The 20,318-nt window shown below is 38.1% G+C and overlaps 1 protein-coding gene across 1 annotated transcript in view; it reads left to right on the plus strand.

The window, feature by feature from the left end:
* LOC121871011 (E3 ubiquitin-protein ligase RNF13-like) overlaps positions 1-20,318 on the plus strand; it is a gene marked incomplete at its 5' end in the record, with an annotated part of 191,475 nt that overhangs the window by 12,397 nt on the left and 158,760 nt on the right. Inside the window, 1 exon segment of the mRNA XM_042373066.1 lies at positions 4,557-4,709. Coding sequence (XP_042229000.1) covers positions 4,557-4,709 — 153 coding nt within the window.

The following is a 20,318-nucleotide window of genomic DNA, read 5'->3' on the forward strand; positions in this document are numbered from 1 at the left end:
TTCTACATATTGACAATATATAATGCAGTGCAGTGTTGATTTAAAGAAAATAACCTTGAATTACACCAAGAGAGCTAAAATTTTATGGGTGAAATGGCGCCATGGGGTGACTTCTCTTCCACCCCAATGCCTTCTCTTCTTCCTTCTCCTCCACCCCCATTCTAAATCCCATCATCATCATCCAGGAGCCTTCTACATACACACCTCAAAGTAAGTGAACTTTTCTACCATTTTTGTTGAATTTAGGAAATTTTCGGTGAGCTGGAACCACTACCCAAAACCCATTGAAACAATGGTTTCGTTAACGCTTCGTTAACGCAACGACCTTCTGGAACGATTGAGTTCGCAAAGGCCACTGTGATATATATATATATATATATATATATATATATATATATATATATATATATATATATATATATATATATATATATATATATATATATATATATATATATATATATATATATATATATATATATATATATATATATATATATAGATATATATATAGATATATATATATATATATATATATATATATATATATATATATATATATATATATATATATATATATATATATATATATATATATATATATATATATATATATATATATATATATATATTACCCCGCTTTACACGGTTTCACTTTCCGCAGTGCATCTACTCATATACACAGTGAAGTATAATTATTATTATTTTTTTTTAGCTCATAAAATTCATACAAATTACCCGGCCAGAATATAATTTACATTGCTGGAATTCTTACAATATGATGATTATTTTGAGTGTAAACATCATGGATTTTGCATTAGACATACAAATTTTAGATCTAATGTAATAATTTGGTTTACACTAAGCAAATATTTTATCCTTTGTGCAGAATGAAGTTTACATTGAAAATATTCCCTGACCTGCAAGGAATCCAGAAATGTCAATTATATTATCCTAACTTTAGTCTGAGTTATTATTTATTACTAAAAATGGAAATATACTATTTTCTCCCAATCGCTTCTCTGGTATGGAGGGAGGGAGGGACCGACCTAGCTAGGGCGGAGTATTTTGATGGACAGATAGTGTCCTTGAAGAATATTTCTTTTTTTATTTACTGAAGATATATGTTTTAGCTCATAAAATTCATACAAATTACCCGGCCAGAATATAATTTACATTGCTGGAATTCTTACAATATGATGATAATTTTGAATATAAACATCATGGATTTTGCATTAGACATATAAATTTTAGATCTTAAGTAATAATTTGGTTTACACAAAGCAAATATTTTATCTTTTGTGCAAAATATATGAAGTGTATATTCAAAATATTCCTGGTCTTGCAAGGAATCCAGCAATATCAATTACAGTTGTACCCCACTTAACGCGGTCAATTGAACCCAGAGGGTCCCGTGTTAAGTGAAATCCGAGTTAAGTGAACAACAGAACATATGGGATTAATTCCAATAGAAACCGGCCTGACCCCCAAACTCCACTTTTTGAAGGCACATACCTATGTTGTAGTAAAAATAACATCTTAATTTTATGATGGTACATGCACACAATTAATACTTAAGAGAAATACAGTCGCCAAGTTAATGTCCATTCAAATAATGGACTCAACTCCCTCCCTCTCTCACACTACACTCACTGGCTCTTCCCTCTCAGAGAAATTTTTGGGGGAAACCACAAAATTTTAATAAATAATACCTCAAACTAAAGTTAGGATAATACAATTGACATTGCTGGATTCCTTGTAAGACCAGGAATATTTTGAATATAAATGTCATATATTTTGCACAAAAGATAACATAGTTACCTAGAGAAAAATTTTTATCTAAAATTTGTATGTTTAATGAAAAATATATGATGTTTATATTCAAAATGATCACCAAATTATAAGAATTCCAGCAATGTAAATTATATTCTGACCGGGTAATTTGTATGAATTTTATGAGCTAAAACAAATATCTTCAGTTAATAAAAAAAAAAAAATCTTCACAACACTATCTGTCAATCAAAGTACCCCACCTTGCCTCCCCCCCTCTTCCAACCGCGCGGTCAGTCCCAACCCTCCCCCCCACCCCCCACCAATCCTCCCTTCCAGGGTTTTTAACATTTAGTATTAAATAATACCTCAGATTAAAGTTTGGATAATATAATTGACATTGCTGGATTCCTTGTAAGACCAGGAATATTTTGAATATAAATGTCATATATTTTGCACAAAAGATAACATAGTTAATTTGAGAAAAATTTTTATCTAAAATTTGTATGTCTAATGCAAAAATATGATGTTTATATTCAAAATGATCAGCAAATTATAAGAATTCCAGCAATGTAAATTATATTCAGGCCGGATAATTTGTATGAATTTTATGAGCTAAAACAAATATCTTCAGTTAATAAAAAAAAAAATAATTCTCCACAGGGTAACAGATGGTCGGTCGGTCCCTCCCTCCCCCCCACCCCCCCACCCCCCCACCAACCGTCCCAAGGAGATGTGTGGGATAACCACTAAATTTTAATAAATAATACCTCAAACTAAAGTTAGGATAATATAATTGACATTGCTGGATTCCTTGTAAGACCAGGAATATTTTGAATATAAATGTCATATATTTTGCACAAAAGATAACATAGTTAATTTGAGAAAAATTTTTATCTAAAATTTGTATGTCTAATGCAAAAATATGATGTTTATATTCAAAATGATCACCAAATTATAAGAATTCCAGCAATGTAAATTATATTCTGGCCGGGTAATTTGTATGAATTTTATGAGCTAAAACAGGCAGTCAGGCAGGGTGGGGCAAATCTAAAAATAGCGTCTTGAGCCGGACACTCACCGCGTATATGTGGAAAAAATCCGTGTTAAGTGAAAGTTCAGCTCTGGCGAGGCACCGCGTATATGATAAAACGCGTTAAGTGAAACCGCGTTAGGCGGGGTAATACTGTATATTATCCTAACTTTAGTCTGAGGTATTATTTATTACTAAAAACGTAAATATACTGTTATAACCCAATCATTTCTCTGATAGGGAGGGATGGTGGGGGTGAGGGGTAGGGAGGGAGGGAGGGACCCAGGGAGCAGGTGGGAAGAGGGGGGGAGGTGGGGTATTTTGATTGACAGATAGTATTTCGGTAAGTATATTTTGTTTATTTATTGAAGATATTTGTTTTAGCTCATAAAATTCATACAAATTACCGGGCCAGAATATAATTTACATTGCTGGAATTCTTGCAATTTGATGATCATTTTGAATCTAAACATCATAGATTTTGCATTAGACATACAAATTTTAGATCTACTTTAAGTATTTTGTTTACTCTGAGTAAATATGTTTTCTTTTGTGCAAAATATATGACATTTATATTCAAAATATTCCTGGTCTTACAAGGAATCCAGCAATGTCAATTATATTATCCTAACTTTAGTCTGAGGTATTATTTATTACTAAAAAGGTAAATATTCTGGTTTCTCCCACACATTTCTCTGGTAGGGAGGGTTGTTGGGGGGTGGGGTGGAGGGAGGGACCGACCGACCGACCATCTGGGGCGGTTGGAAGAGGGGGGGAGGCATGGTGGGGCACTTTGATTGACCGATAGTGTCATATGAATATATTTTTTTTTTATTAACTGAAGATATTTGTTTTTGCTCATAAAATTCATACATATTACCCGGCCAGAATATAATTTACATTGCTGGAATTCTTACAATTTGATGATCATTTTGAATATAAACATCATAGGTTTTGCATTAGACATACAAATTTTAGATCTACTTTAAGTATTTTGTTTACTCTGAGTAAATATGTTATCTTTTGTGCAAAATATATGACATTTATATTCAAAATATTCCTGGTCTTACAAGGAATCCTGCAATGTCAATTATATTATCCTAACTTTAGTTTGAGGTATTATTTATTACTATACCTTAAAATCTAGTGGTTTTTCCCCCAAACATTTCTCAGAGAGGGAAGAGCCAGGAGTGTGAGAAGAGGGGGTGGGAGTTGAGTCTTTTATTTGAATGGACATTAACTTGGCAACTGTATTTCTCTATTTCTCTTTAGTATTAATTGTGTGCATGTACCATCATAAAATTAAGATGTTATTTTTACTAGAACATAGGTATTGTGTCGGAAAAAGTGGAGTTTGGGGGTCAGCCGGTCTCTATTTCATTTAATCCCATATGTTATGTTGTTCACTTTACGAGTTTCTCGCTTTACGCGGGCCTCTGTGGGTTCAATTGACCGCGTAAAGTGAGGGTTCACTGCATATATATATATATATATATATATATATATTTTTTTTTTATTATTATTTATTAGTGTGTGTGTGTGTGTATGTGTGTGTACAAAAAATCAGCCCCATTACCCCCAAAATTTCTATGCAGGAACACATCCCTCTTTGTTCTTAGGGGATAAGTACAGTATTTTATAAGTCATCTGTACAATACTCATGCTTATGGATATTTCAGTAATTTTGGGGGGAAATCAGGTTAATTTATACAGGGTACAGTACGGTATTTTTATTTGCTTTATCATTTGACAGATGTTGCTGATAGCAGCTTGGATGCTAGGTGGTCTCATGCATAAGTCTGTGGCAGAAGTGATAATTATTTCAACACTCAGCAATAAAACTCGTATTGTTGTTGGGGATCTTCCTGCTTTGTTTGGACCACCTATTCCTCGTGCAGGCTTCACGGTAAGCTTTGGACTCGGTCGTCTCTGTTCTCTGAATGCCAGTAATTTTATATAATTAAGAGCATGGTTGTGGTTGTGTCAATTTTAAAGGTGCTGTATATACCATATTTTCTCTTACACCTGCTTAATATAATGTTGCTCTGTATCACAATTGTCTTGTATTATTGTTATTTCTTGTCACTCAGTAAGGCTTCTTAAGTGTTGATCCAAGCTTTGGCAATAAATCCAACACCTACTTTGCAACCATGTCACTTAAGAACTTTGTTGTTGATACACATAATAATAGTGGATCAGTTAGCTATGATCATACCATGGAAGGACTTAAAGGACATTATGGCATTGACTCCGTTAATATTATTTTGCATATAATATTTGCATGTTGGCACACCAAACACCAGGTGGACTGTTAACATATATACTGTAGTCGTGTCGCATCATACGCGCATTTAACTTACATGCATTCAATTTTACGTGCTTAGCTTTGGGGGAAAAACAAGACAGTGAGTGTACGAGCATATGGCTGGGGGAGATAACGACATACAAGATGCACGGCCATATAAGACACACCTATTTCAGCAGGGAGTATTTGGGGAGGGGGGGGAGGGGGTGTATTTTCCTCCTGTAGCCATAGTTTTCTTAAAATAAGTTATACAGTGCCAATAAATATGGGAAATAGATAAAAATAATACCATTAAATAAGTTACAAAAATTATGTACTGTATTACTAAACAAGTTAATAAAAGCCAAATGAAAGTTTAGCACAATTGCCATTTGCATACACTCCCTGCTTCGCCACAGCAATGCAGACCAGCAGGAACGCTACCTCCGCTGTCTCCCTATAAACACTGCACCCTCTTCCTCTCCCTCATTGACCCAGCTAACTCTGTGCAAAGAAATGTATATTCCCTTTATGTGTTTGCCCTTATGACAATTATTTATTTTACTTTTTTCACTATGTATGTAGGATGGTGTGTGCATGTAATTGAGTACAGTGGTCCCTCGGTTAACGAGCGCCTCGGTTAACGAGATTTCGGTCAACGAGTTACCTTCCATAAGATTCTTAACTTCGGTTAACGAGCAATCCCTCGATTAATGAGTTTCTTACGAGCCAACCTGAACATGATTTCGCTTGCATTTGGCGGTCCACCAGCTGTAGTATTAGTCCGCCAATACAGTAATCGGTTCTAGGGCTTAAATTCCTTACCATTTTACCAAATATCAAGAAGTTTATACTATTCAATAATTTTAAAAGTTTAATATTAAATTTTTTACTCATTTTAACAATTATTGAACATAATTGAAGGTAATGAAACTAGTTTTATGCGTGCCATCCAGCCTCTCAACACACCATACAGGTGTCAGTCTTTGTATCTTTTCAGTGGAGGTAACATCTTCCTTGAGACTCTCTTCAACTAAATTCTTTTTTTCTGTTTTTGCAAGCAAATTATTGGTCATTTTGAAATTTATTTTACATATTGACAATATAATATGCAGTGCAGTGTTGATTTAAAAAAAATAATCTTGAATTGCACCAAGAGAACTAAAATTTTATGGGTGAAATGGCACCATGGGGTGACTTCTCTTCCACCCCAATGCCTTCTCTTCTCCCTTCTCCACCCCCATTCTAATTCCCATCATCATCATCATCCAGGAGCCTTCTACATACACACCTCAAAGTAAGTGTACTTTTCTACCTTTTTTGTTGAATTTAGGCAATTTTCGGTGAGCTGGAACCAATTACCCAAAAACCCATTGAAACAATGGTTTCGGTTAACAAGTTTTTCGGTTAACGAGTTTTTCGGTTAACGAGCAACCTTCTAGAACGGATTGTGCTCGTTAACCGAGGGACCACTGTAAATAAAAATGAAGAAAGTTATGTATATCTACCCAAAAAAGCAAGTTGATAAACAACCATAACTCATCACAGCTTGGGCCTGATGGTTACAGTGATGAGTCTAACTTGGCTACAATGCCGCCAATGATGTTAACAGACACAAATGTGAAAAGAAGGTTACTGTATCTGTAAAGATTAATTTATATCAGGTACAGTACAGTATAGTCTGGATTTACGCGGTCAATTGAACCCGTGGAAGTCCGCGTAAAACGAGAAATGCGTAAATGAAATAACAGTACATATGGGATTAATTGAAATAGAGACTGGGCCGACCCCCAAACTCCACTTTTTGCCGACACAATACGTACGTTGTAGTAAAAATAGTATCTTAACTTTATGATGGTATGCACACACACATAATATCTAAATAAAAAACTACACTACTGTACAAATGAAGGTGTTTAATACTTACGTTAGAAGAAGAGATGTGTCGGCATACTGTACGTGGATGGCGGCTGGTTCCGAGGCAGAGGGCAGATTAGTGGCCCTCAGGTGGATCACTGTCACTATCCACCACAGTTGTCAGGGCCTCCCTGACAATTCCCTCAAAGTCCATGTCATCACTGTCACTCTCACTGACTTGGGCTGGCTGTGGTGGGTTGCGGGCGAAGAAGTCCGTGATGTTACACTGACGGCTAGTGTTGATGTTTTCGTGGTAAATCTGGATGTACAGCTCCATAGTTTGTAACAGATGGTTGTTGAAGACTTCATAGCGTTGATTGTCAGGGTCGTTGGAAAAGACGAGCTTGAGCTTCTCTGCAAACTCGATGGCATCCTTAGCATTACCATGTGTTAACTTGTGTTCTTCTCGGGCTGCCGCACCACCTGCCTCCACACTGACGTCATCGTCTTCCAACATCTCGTCGACTGTCACCTCAGGATCCTTGATCACCTCCATAATATCTTCGTTGGTGGTCTCAGAAAAGCCTGCAGCTGTAAAACACTGTGCAGCTTCTCTTGCCAGGTCCACTGCCACTGCAACAGACTGAACCTCACCAGTCACAGGTTGCCTCTGCCTCCCACCTGGGATATCTTGCAACACATGCCGCCACGTGTGACGAATCGTTGCCACAGACAGCTGCTCCCATGTCTAGCATCTCCAGCACAAAATCCTTCATTTTCTCGACCCCTGGAGAATCCTCGTGTCTCCTTTCATAGTCATATGCTCTATCCTCGTATCGCTCCGTGAGCTTTCCCGTGAATCTCTTAGCCGAAGTATTCGGTGATTCGTACGTGTCAATTTCGTGCAGTTTTTCCCAGTACCTTTTAAGTTGTTTACGCAATTTCCCAGATCGTCCGCGAGCTCCTGAAGTCCTTTAATGTCATTGTTCTCACGGCTGGGCCACATAGGACCTTGCCTATTAGTTCTTGGATGTAGGCTTGCTTGTTGCCATGACGCTCTTCTAGGAAGGCTAGAGCTTGTTCGTATCCTGCCCTGGGGATTTCTTAGCGCGGCCGGTGTAGGCTGAGAGAAGTGTTTCCAATTTCAGTGCATAGGGTATGGGCTCCTTCCCAATCTGTTTTTGGAAGGCAGGCTTGAACTCCCAATAATCGTCACAAGTCCCTCCGCTGAACCTCGGTATTGTGTCCGATTGCCTCCCTTCCATCCGTCCTGGGCATTCTCGCTGTATATCTTGTACAGTCGACCCTCGTTAATTCGGACCCCCCTTAAATCCGGATTGCGGATAATTCGGACAAAATCTGAACCTTTTTTTTTTTTTTTTTAGATTTGTAGGAATATTACCTATGCGGACCTTAAGCTAAAATGCTGGTCCACCCACTGCTGGGATAAAACACCAGCGTCTTTTTGGTTAAATGTAACATCTCCACCACTAGTGTGGGGGGGGGGGATGCAACTTTTAGCTTCAGACATGAAAAATATTTACCATTTACTGCCAGTAAACAATGGAAACGTAAAATATGTACCAATTAGTAATGAAAAGTTGTGCAGTTCCTTCAGCAAATGAAGCTCACCAACTTACAAAAGGCTAAATTACCTTACAACGTGTTTTCAGTAGTCTATGTTGAAGTTCTTAGCACAGGCTAACTTATCATATCATAAACGGTATCACAGTTCTCATTGATCTACAAAAAATATCGGAAATAAAAACTTTTTCGATATTTCACACTTAATATAATACCCGGTAATCTACTTCAACCTCCTATTGTTTACAACGACGCATGACGCACCACCAGCTGTTGAGTATCAGCTAGACGGTACACGTGTTTTTCGAATCGTTTTCTGTTAAAAAACTGTGACATCACATTTATATTTTACCTAAACTGCGCCTGAATGAATATATTCTCGGAAATAAATAGTAGTTTTGCTGAAACGTGATGTATTTCAATGTAAAATAGGATAAAATACATGACGAAAACAAAAGACTTTACCTAAGCTTCCGATGTTCTTGAGATGTTATTCGTTTTCTTAATAGTTTTCGGTTAAAATACTGTTATATTACAATGATATTCTATTCATACTGTGCTTGATATACCGTATATACTCGTGTACAGTTCGAGTTTTTAAGACCAAATTTTTAGGCAAAAAATTGGGGGTCGTCCTATACATGCGTAATAGTTTTGTTAGGTTGAACCCGTGCATGATGGGAAGGGCGAGGAGCAACTTTTAGCTTCAGACATGAAAAATATTTACCATTTACTGCCAGTAAACAATGGAAACGTAAAATATGTACCAATTAGTAATGAAAAGTTGTGCAGTTCCTTCAGTAAATGAAGCTCGCCAACTTACAAAAGGCTAAATTACCTTACAACGTGTTTTCAGTAGTCTATGTTGAAGTTCTTAGCACAGGCTAACTTATCATATCATATACGGTATCACAGTTCTCATTGATCTACAAAAAATACCGGTATTAAAAACCTTTTCGATATTTCACACTTAATATAATACCCGGTAATCTACTTCAACCTCCTATTGTTTACAACGACGCATGACGCATCACGCACCACCAGCTGTATCAGCTAGACGGTACACGTGTTTTTCGAATCGTTTTCAGTTAAAAAACTGTTACATCACATGTATATTTTACCTTAATTGTGCCTGAATGAATATATTCTCGGAAATAAATAGTAGTTTTGCTGAAACGTGATGTATTTTAATGTAAAATAGGATAAAATACATGACGAAAACAAAAGATTTTACCTAACCTTCCGATGTTCAAGAGAAGTTACTCGATTTTTTAATAGTTTTTGGTTAAAATAGTTATACAGTATTACAATGGTATTCTATTCATACTGTGCTTGATATAATGCATTCACGGAAATGTAATATTTTTGCTGAAATGACGTATGTATTACAGTGGAAAGTGGGATAAAATCGTAACGAAAACAATGACTTTCGCTTTCTTTCGTTCAAAAGATGTTACCGTAATCGCTTTTCGAATGGTTTTCAGTTAAAGAACTGTTGTATTACGATAATATTCTATCCTAATTGACTTGAATAAATACTATGATACCATATTTCTGAATATTTTCATTAAAATCCATCAAAATCATTTTCCTTGTCATCGTCTGCAGCACCAAACAGCTTCTCCCAGTCCTCTCCTTGAACAGGGCTAGAGGGTACGTGTTTTTCGAATCGTTTTCAGTTAAAAAACTATTACATCACACGTATATTTTACCTAAACTGCGCCTGAATGAATATATTCTCGGAAATAAATAGTAGTTTTGCTGAAACGTGATGTATTTCAATGTAAAATTGGATAAAATACATGATGAAAACAAAAGACTTTACCTAAGCTTCTGTTCTTGAGATGTTACTCGTTTTTTTAATAGTTTTCGGTTAAAATTCTGTTATATTACAATGATATTCTATTCATACTGTGGTTGATATAATACATTCACGGAAATTTAATATTTTTGCTGAAATTACGTACGTATTACAGTGGAAGGTGTGATAAAATCGTGGCGAAAACAATGACTTTCGCTTTCTTTCGTTCAAAAGATGTTACCGTAATCGCTTTTCGAATGGTTTAGTTAAAAAACTGTTGTATTACAATAATATTCCCTCCTAATTGACTTGAATAAATACTTGAATGGAAATATACAATATTTTTGTTGAAACTACCCGCGTTTCAGTGTAAAGTGTCGTAATAATAAATGATAAACAATTTGCCTTCGGCACTCGTGTTTCATGCACGGCGAGCCTCAGTTTATAGGACGTAGAGCATTTTTAGTGAAGGTTTTGTTGTTCCATTACCCTCAAAAACGTGGGTCGAACTATAAACGAGGAATATCGTAAATTAACGATTTGTTGGTCAAAAAATCAGGGTCGACCTATAAACGAGGGACGGTTATAGACGAGTATATACGGTAATACATTCACGGATATGTAATAATTTTGCTGAAATTACGTACGTATTACAGTGGAAAGTGGGATAAAATCTTGACGAAAACAATGACTTTGAAATATAATGCAATATTAACCCCTAAATCGGTTAATTCGGACAATCGGCTAAAACGGACACCCTTCCCCCCTATTAGTCTGAATTAACGAGGGTCGACTGTACTTGGTTTTCCTTCTCCTGGGTTTCTGTTGGTGTCACTGCTTCCGGAAAGTGGTATGACGGGTGGAAACATGTTCCCTCCCCCCCGATGAGATGTTCCCGACTTTGAGGCGCTGAGTGTTGGGAACCCTCCTTGGGTGGGTGTCGAGGTGTAGCAGCTAGACACTCCTGGTTCCGGCAGTTGACAACTTCGTCGCGGCTGTCATCCCCTCATTTGTTTCCAGAAAAGGCCTTCCTCCTGGTAATGACAGCATCTCACCAAAGTCCTCCGTATCGCCTAAAGTCTGCAGTTGCTCCATATGATCTTTCATATTCTGCATCATTGCTGTCAATTGGGTGAGCGTCTGCTGATAACCCTGATTACCCTATTCACCCGGCCTGCTGGTTTCATCCTTTTCTCGGGTTAAAGGGTTTCTCCACTTCCCCCTGGCTGTGTGAGTGACCGGTTAGCATCTCCATCATTCAGGGCCTCCAGGTCTTCTACGCTGGCTTGGCTTATCTCCTCTGCCTTGTTCCCTTCCATGACTGGTGGCACAGTTATAGAGATGTTCGGTTAAGCGGGAATGCTCTTCAACTGACATGTCTGCTCGTTTATAACGATTTCATACAACTGAGGTCATTCAAGCGATGTCATGCAAGTGATGAACTGAAATTATACAAGGGATGTCATACAACTGAAGTTATACAAGCGATGTCAAACAACTGAATTCATACAAGCGATGCCATGCAACTGAAGTCATACAACTGAAGTCATACAACTGAAGTCATATAAGCGATGTCATACAACTGAAGTCATATAAACGCGTGCAATAAGCATGAGCTATGTCTCACTAACACGACAACAGAGGCACCACTATCAGTGTAGGGAATCATTACACAACTGCTAAGATCATAAAACTGATGCCACAAACACTACTGTGCCCTTAATCACAACGTTACTTAACTGTCACAACTACTATTTTCTAATAGAAAGGGCAACTCACTCGTTCTTAAATTTTATTTACAATTGGCGATTCAGTCTGGCTGTACGCTTTGAACACTATCTCTCCCGCGTGTACGCACAAATGTTATTGACACAGAGTGCACTCTTTCCTGACACGCGGTTCCTTGCGGCAGGCGGCGTGCCTGTCCGGAATGAACGATAACACTCCCGCACGCCCGTACAAACAATTTTGACACCGAGACCAGTCCTTTCTGACACTGAACCCACCTACAGAGGCGTCACGCTTCTCTACGTACATACGAGTGTTATACACATACGAGTGCTATACACACACTCAACCCACAACCCCCTTTTTGCTGGGGTTAACTATTATTATATTATAGGTGTCACACTTTAGTCGATGATTCACAAATTCACACAAAGGCGTCCCCGCTCTCCTGCTGCGTAGCTGCGGTGTGTGTCGGGTGCCAGAGGGAAGGGCCCCGCTGAAGGTCCGTCGACGGTCGAGTCACTCGCCAGTTCTCAGTAGACTGTAGGACCCACGTTTTGACTGTAACTGCCCAATGAGCGACTGTAGGACTCGATTGTTCTTTATTCGGTCAAAACCTACAGAGTACAAATTACATGTGTTACGTATGAGATAATTAATTCACTCGTACTTTCCTTCACTATTAACGACTACATATAATATATTTGAGTAGAGTAGGGTGTTAAGCCATATAAAAACTTACGTGTTTCGGGTCTAATGTAGGGCCTATTAGCTCCCTGACTTAATAGCTCACTGGACGGCTAGAGACTAGTCGAGCTAGTCAGCCCAAGGCGAGGGCCATCTGTTTAACATTTAACACCTCAGGAAAGCTCGTTCTCAACACTCCCTCTGTGTCTCTCCTGTCTCCCTTTCTCTGTCTCTCTCTCTCCCTTCTAGTTTATCCTACTGTGGCGGTAACAATACCTTTTGACAGGAGCCATTCAAACAACTCCACACTGGTGTACAACCTATCCAACCTCTAAGGTCTACACAACTCTTCAACTGGTTTACAAGAGCTTTGACAGTAAGGATAGTACCCTGTATGTAATGTGGTCCAGGCTTCTCAGTAGGTTTACCAGAATACACTATTGTCCTGTAAGTAAATGGATACCTAACAGCATTGACAGCTTTATACAGAAGACCATACAGGACAGGCTAGCTCTTGTTATATTGTTGGAAACCTATTTGATTCCTACACCCATACAAAGTTCATCAACTGTCAAGTGTTCATCAGGCTGTAAAACTGAACTACAGCGTGTGTTGAAGTGTTCAAAGAGGTCCCTTACTGCAGCAAATCTAACATGTATCTGAACTGGCCCTTTAACTATTGATTCTTGAGGGGTTAATGGGCTGGAGCATGTAAAAGTATTTAGGGTTTTTAGTAGTGAAAACCCAACTGTCTTTTCTTCATTTATTAAGAAAATATATTATACAGGTATACAGTTCCAAGTGTATATCACCATAACTTAATCACTGTAGCTATGAGTGTTAAATGAGGACGGAGGCCATGATAAATAGCACTTCTAAAATACGTCCTGCCTGGTGTAGCCGGCTTCTAAGACCTGACCTAGCATTTTAGGGCTGCGCCTAAAGGAACTTACTCATCACGTGATATGACCATGTCACCTCATAGCCAGTGGAAAGTTAAAGGGGTTGATATGATTATATAAACTGAATGCACTGCCCGACATTTATATAAAAACTAAGGGGCTGATACATCACTTGGTCACTACCTTCCGAGCTTCCATGGGGAATTTACTAGTCTCGGAGAATACATCCTATACATAAACCTAACCAATTTGCAAACATATGTGTAGACATTAAAGTAGGGACTCTGGAACCTCAGGTTCACTAATTATTGGGGTCCTAGACTTAAGTGTCTTACGGGATAGTATATTATGTACTGTGCAATGTTCAACTTGGAAGATACTGACTGATGATAACAAAATAAAAATATCACTGCCAGAATTAACATAATTGTGGGAATGGTATAACAAATCCCCGTGAATAATAAAATTGCAAATGATCTTCTAAATTAGCAAACCGTGACTCTTTCAAGTAAGAAATAACTTTCAACTTCTCCTACACAATATTGAGTACACTATAGTCTGGATTTACGCGGTCAATTGAACCCGTGGAGGTCCGCGTAAAACGAGAAACGCGTAAATGAAATAACAGAACATATGGGATTAATTGAAATAGAGACTGGGCCGACCCCCAAACTCCACTTTTTCCGACACAATCTGTACGTTGTTGTAAAAATAACATCTTAATTTTATGATGGTATGCACACAATTAATAATTAAGAGAAATATCAATAATATTAGGTTTTTTAACACTTACGTTAGTAGAAAAGCTGGGTCGGCACACGTGGATGGCGGCTGGTTCCGAGGCAGAGGGCAGATTAGTTGCCCTCCGGTGAATCACTTTCACTTTCACTACTTGCAGAGGTTTGCAGGGCCTCCCAGACAAACCCCTCAAAGTCCATATCCTCACTGTCACTGACTTGGGCTGGCTGTGGTTGTGGTGGGTCGCGGGTGAGGAAGTCCTCAATACTACGTTGACGACTAGCATTGATGTTGTCGAGATAGATCTGGATATACGGCTCCATAACTTTCGACAGAAGGTTATTAGACGCTTCATACCGATGCTTGTCTGGGTCGTTGTCAAGGATGAGTTTAATTTTCTCCCCCAACCCGATGATTTCCTTCACATTATCATGGCTTGGTCCAGGTTCAAGGTTTTTCTCGGGTGGTGGGGGTCCCGTGGAAGCCATTGTGAGGGAAATAGCGGGCACAAAATAGAACTGTATACGCGGACTGAGAACGAGACAGGCCCGGCTAGGTCAGCCACTTCTACCCTCTGGTGGCAGGGCATGTCATGTTACATTAGACCAATCACAGCAAGCGGCGGAGGGAATGCGTGGGTGGTAAGGATGCGTGGCCCAATCAGTCCGATACGTCATATGACGTCAGCGATAACGTAAGAGCGACCTAATGCGCACTCACCGCGCCGCTTCCCGCGTATGGTCAAGAATGGACCGCGTGAGTAAAAAATGGCGTGGCGGTCTGGACCTCTCCAGTCGCTCGCCGTGTAAATGACCAAATTTACCGCGTAATTAAAACATTTCATTCTGGCAAGGCACCGCGTAAATGACCAAACGCGCAAACAAAAACCGCGTAAATCCAGACTATACTGTATACTAATAGTTAAATTAGGAACTACTGTAAATACAATGGAATTAAATCTGAAATGAGATTTAAATTCAATGCAAAATGCTGATGAGAAGGCAAGGTCTTCAACGAACTACAGGTTATTTCACAGTAATCCGGAGCCTTATAATAACCTTTCACAACCAACTGTTTACCACCATCTTGGCTCTTCAAAATGACATTAGTTTTATCAGGAAAGAAAAATTATTGCAAATTATGCAGATGCGCATGAAATACAGTTTTTCTAGAAACCTGTGTATAACTACATTGTGTTAGCGCTGTGCGTACGTTAGTTTGTAAGACTGCCAATTAACATATCCCTTCTGCAGCAGGTATAAATGCGAATACATAGGCTGGACATGCGTGTAAATGTAAATATGACGATTTACATCATGATGTACCCGAGGATCATCCAATGCTAGCAAGGTATAATCTTCACCAATTAGCAAAGGTTCTTTCGGTCTATCCAGAGTATACGGTGTGTCATTAAAATACAAAGGGAAGGGTTCCAAATGCCATGCATTAAATTTATGTTGCCCTATCATAGTTATGTGGATAAGAATAGCGTTGTGCGTGAGAATTGACTCCAACAAAGGGTAATAATATTCTACCTCATGATCTGTGAAAATTGGAGTTAAATGATAAGTCATCTTGGCTATTTTTAATGCTTCAAGAAGAGTCTTTACAGGCACAAGCTTTGCATCCACTCGTCCTAACCCTGCATCCACGATACTTGCGATTAGGTCATTTTTGTTAGTAATTATAGCTTGAACAGAACTTTCCGCAGCATGCAAATACTCAGAAAAATTACGGAGCCACTCCAACGTAGGGACTGAATTCATTAAATTCTAAACAACCCTAGATAAATGGTTAGACTCAGAAAAAATCGCATTAACTTTTGATTCTAAGGCACTAATGGCACAAAAAGATTGAGTAATAACACGATTTTGTTTAAGAACGGCTTGATCGACAATGTTAATGCTGTCTCCTAGTTTAGCTACATCCTCAGCAGTTGCAGTGCCAATTACAGTGCTTTGTATAAGACCAACAAAATTAAACAATCCTTGCTTTTTTCGCGTTTGGGAACTCGCTTTCTTTGCAAGATCATCCTGAGACGCTGGAATAGATTGTCCAACTGCTACGAGAATCTTGTGAAGGGTCCTGAGATGAAGTAGCTGAAGATCAACAGTTTGTGATACCATTGTCGAACTGTTAAGATTCTCTCGTAGATCATTAAGGGCGGTCATAGCTGTTTGCAGTTGAGTATCACTGGACTCCATCTGGCGTGGAAGCTTGAGCAGTCCGTGCAACTCATATTTTATGTTCACCACATCTTCAACAATGAGAACGCGTCCAAGGGGTGCGGCAAGCGCACCTGGCTTAAGGACTTCCGTGGACATGGCCATCTACACAGAAGTGCCACAAAGAAGTAGGAGCAGTAAAATGATGACCCAAGCCATTCTGTAAAAGTTTCAGTGTATTTTAATATTTGTTTGCAGAACAGAGTTTTAAACGATAATCATTAGGTACACTTGGTGTGTGTACTGTTTGAAAAGATGTGTCTATGACATCATTACCATTCTTGGGTAATAAATCTGGATGGCCCTTTTTAAGACGGTCCGCATGCACTACATCTGCGGTTTGTGCATTAGGCTTCCAAATTTTTAATTTGTTGCCCGCTTCTTTGGCGATAATGCGGAATGGACCAGCAAATTTGACTGAAAGTTTAGAGTTTCTTTCAGGTTCTCGCACCACAACAGGCTTAGCTTGTTTATGTTGCTTAAAAATCATTTCAGTGCGTGACGATGCTAAATGTTTCTGTACTTGACCATGAATATCTATGAAAACGCTGATCGGTTTTGTCGCGAAATCATCCACATTACAGACAGGGCATGGCTTGTCTGTAAGTACGTCATAAGGCAGATGTTTGTCTATGCCATAAACAATATAATAGGGTGATTTGCCGGTAGAGCTATTGATCGACTCATTAATAGATGCGGCAACTTGCGGTAACCAATCCTCCCATGTGTGTTGCATGTCACACACTATTGGATGAAGAATCTCAAGGATCTTGCGATTGGCTCTCTCAACAAGGCCATTAGCCTGTGGATGGTAGACTGTAATAAAACTTTGTTGGTTTCCATATTGTTTACAAATTTGTGCTACTAGCTGATTCTTGAACTTTAATCCGTTGTCAGAGAGAAGAACCTTGGGAGTAGTAAAAGGACATATCTGATGTATAACAAAGGCATATGCCACAGATTCGGCTGTTTTATCCTTCAGTGGGACTAAAACCACAAATCTAGAAAAATGATCCACTCTCACACTAGAACGTACAAGGATCCCTGATGACTCCACGGAAGCTGTAGCAACTCAATCGCGACTTTGTCAAACGGACGTTCTGGTGTAGGATATTGTAGAATTGGAGCCGGTGACCTTGTAGTACCCTTATGTTGAGTACATGATAAACACTTAGCAATATGCAATTCTACAGTATGTCTTTTTCATAATATTCCAAAAATATTTTTTTCTAATTTCTGCAAGGCATCTGTCACGTCCTTGGTGACCTGCTTGAGGAACATCGTGGAAGAATATTATAATCATTTCACACAACGTATCAGGTGCGATGATTTGTGTAACAATACCCTCAGTTGTCAAACTGACTGAGCTGAAGAATTAACTTTGCAAGCTTAACTTCCTCCCCCGTCTCTAGAGCAAAAATGACTGCAGACCACAATGGATCGTGTCGTTGTTCATTCTCTAACTGTGAAAGAGTGAACGTAGTTACAGGCATCACTGGAGCTATGTTTCTAGACAAAGCGTCGGCGACCACATTCGCTCTTCCCGGTAAATACCTGAACTTTGGGTTGAATTCTTGAATGGTAAAATGCCAGCGTGCTAATCTACCTGAAAGATTTTTGCCATGGAACAGCTCTGTTACTGTTGCATGATCTGTAAAAACAGCTATTTTATTACCAAAAATGATATTTTTAAACTTCTTCAGTGCCCAAGCAACAGCTAATACCTCTAAATGCATTACTGAATAACGTTTTTCGGCATCATTAAGTTTACGCCTTGCAAAAGCAATTACTCTAAATTTTCTTCTTGAGTCCAACTGCATAAGTACAGCTCCGATTCCTTGTCGTGAGGCATCGTTACACAGTAAATTCTTGAGAGTAATCAGGAAATGCTAAAACAGGGGCATTGGTAAGTGCTGTCTTCAATGCAATAAAACTATCTTCTTGTTTAGCAGTCCATACAAAAATTGCATCCTTCCTCAGGGGTGACGCTAATGTCACATAGCCTCTAATAAAAGAATGATAATATCCAAATAAACCAAGGAAACTAAGCACCTTATCAACAGATGTAGGACGTGGGAACTGAGCAACAGCCTTAAATTTATCATCAACTGTATGAATACCTTCGCCGTCAACTACACGACCAAGGAAATGGATTCTGGATTTTAAAAACTCACATTTAGAAAGTTTGATTATAAGACCTGCTGTGGAAAGTTTTTGTAACACTTCACGCAGTTTGACAAGATGGGTATTGGCATCCTTACTGACTACAGTAGAGCCTCGAATAACGACGTTAATGTGTCCTCCAATATTGCAGTGTAAGGTGAATCATCTTCACGCGAATCATTAATTACCATTAAAATAAAGCAATAATATTGAAATGCATTCCCAAGTGTGACCTTTTCATAAATTTTGTGTGACTTTTAACCCTCTTTTCCCCCCAAAACAATACTATAATGAAAATTGCAAGCTATATTCTTTAAATAATGTTTCTGAATGCACCTTATACAATATAAATGAATAATAATATGGTCACACAAGAGGAGATTGGACGCCATTGTTTTCGTTTGTGTTTACAGCCGGGTTTACGGGACGATAGTTTTACATGGGAAAATAAAGAAATAAGACCATGGTTGTAGCTGTAGTAAAATAAATGTAAAAAAATGAATATATATGTTTTAACTAATGTTATTTAATGTTAATAAATGGAACAATAGAAGTAGCTAACCACTAATGGTAAAGAAATAAAGCGAGTCGATTGGGAAGGTCAACATATACGTGCGCATTTAAGGATACCTCATCATTTATCTTTTTAAGAAATGTACAAAAGATTCATTATTGTTTATTACTGAATATGTATGTAATTGAATTAATCTTTATATATGCAAAATGAACAATACAATTCATTAATAATACGTAGAATATTAAAACACACAAGAGGATAAGAGACGGCATTGTTGTCATTGCTTACATCCATAATGTCAGTTATCCACCTGAAATTGAAGAAACTTAGACCCTGGTTGTTGTTGTTGTTGTAGTAAAATTAATGTAAAAAATATGTATGTTTTAATTTATGTTATATAATGTACAGTAGAAGTAACCACTGATATTAAAGAAAAGTGAGACTGATTGTGGAACGCCAATGTATACGTGTGCACTCAAGACAGTCATTTATCTTAAGAATATGTACAAAAGATTCATTAGTGTTTATTACTGAATATGTATTTCATTGAATTAATGTTTATACTATATATGTGAAATGAATAATGCAATTCATTAATAATACGTAGAATATTAAAACACACACGTGGAGACAAGACTCTGGCTGAAGCTGTTGCTGAAACTGTTACTGAACCTGAAGTTGATGTTGAAGCTGCTTATGATGCTGAATTTGATGGTGTAGCTGAAGTTAATGGTTTAGGCCTTCAAATAATATAGCTGTTGAAAGAACCTTGCACAGCTGCTTTCTTTTCTCATTATACATCTTTAAGTAGAGGTCATTTGCGTTTATTTAAATTTTAATGCTTTGTTTTGTTAATGGATCCACTTCAGAAAATATGTTCATTGCTTGCTCCATATAATATCCACAGACCTCTCACCTTTTCCATATCGTTTTAACACATCTCGTTTCTCGGCTAAGCTTATACACTTTCTATTAGCTTTTGAAACATCACTACCATCACTTGCTCATGCTGAATAGGGATGCAAAAAT

The sequence above is a fragment of the Homarus americanus genome, unplaced genomic scaffold (genome assembly GCF_018991925.1).
Source record: "Homarus americanus isolate GMGI-L3 unplaced genomic scaffold, GMGI_Hamer_2.0 scaffold52512, whole genome shotgun sequence".
Classification (NCBI taxonomy): domain Eukaryota; kingdom Metazoa; phylum Arthropoda; class Malacostraca; order Decapoda; family Nephropidae; genus Homarus; species Homarus americanus.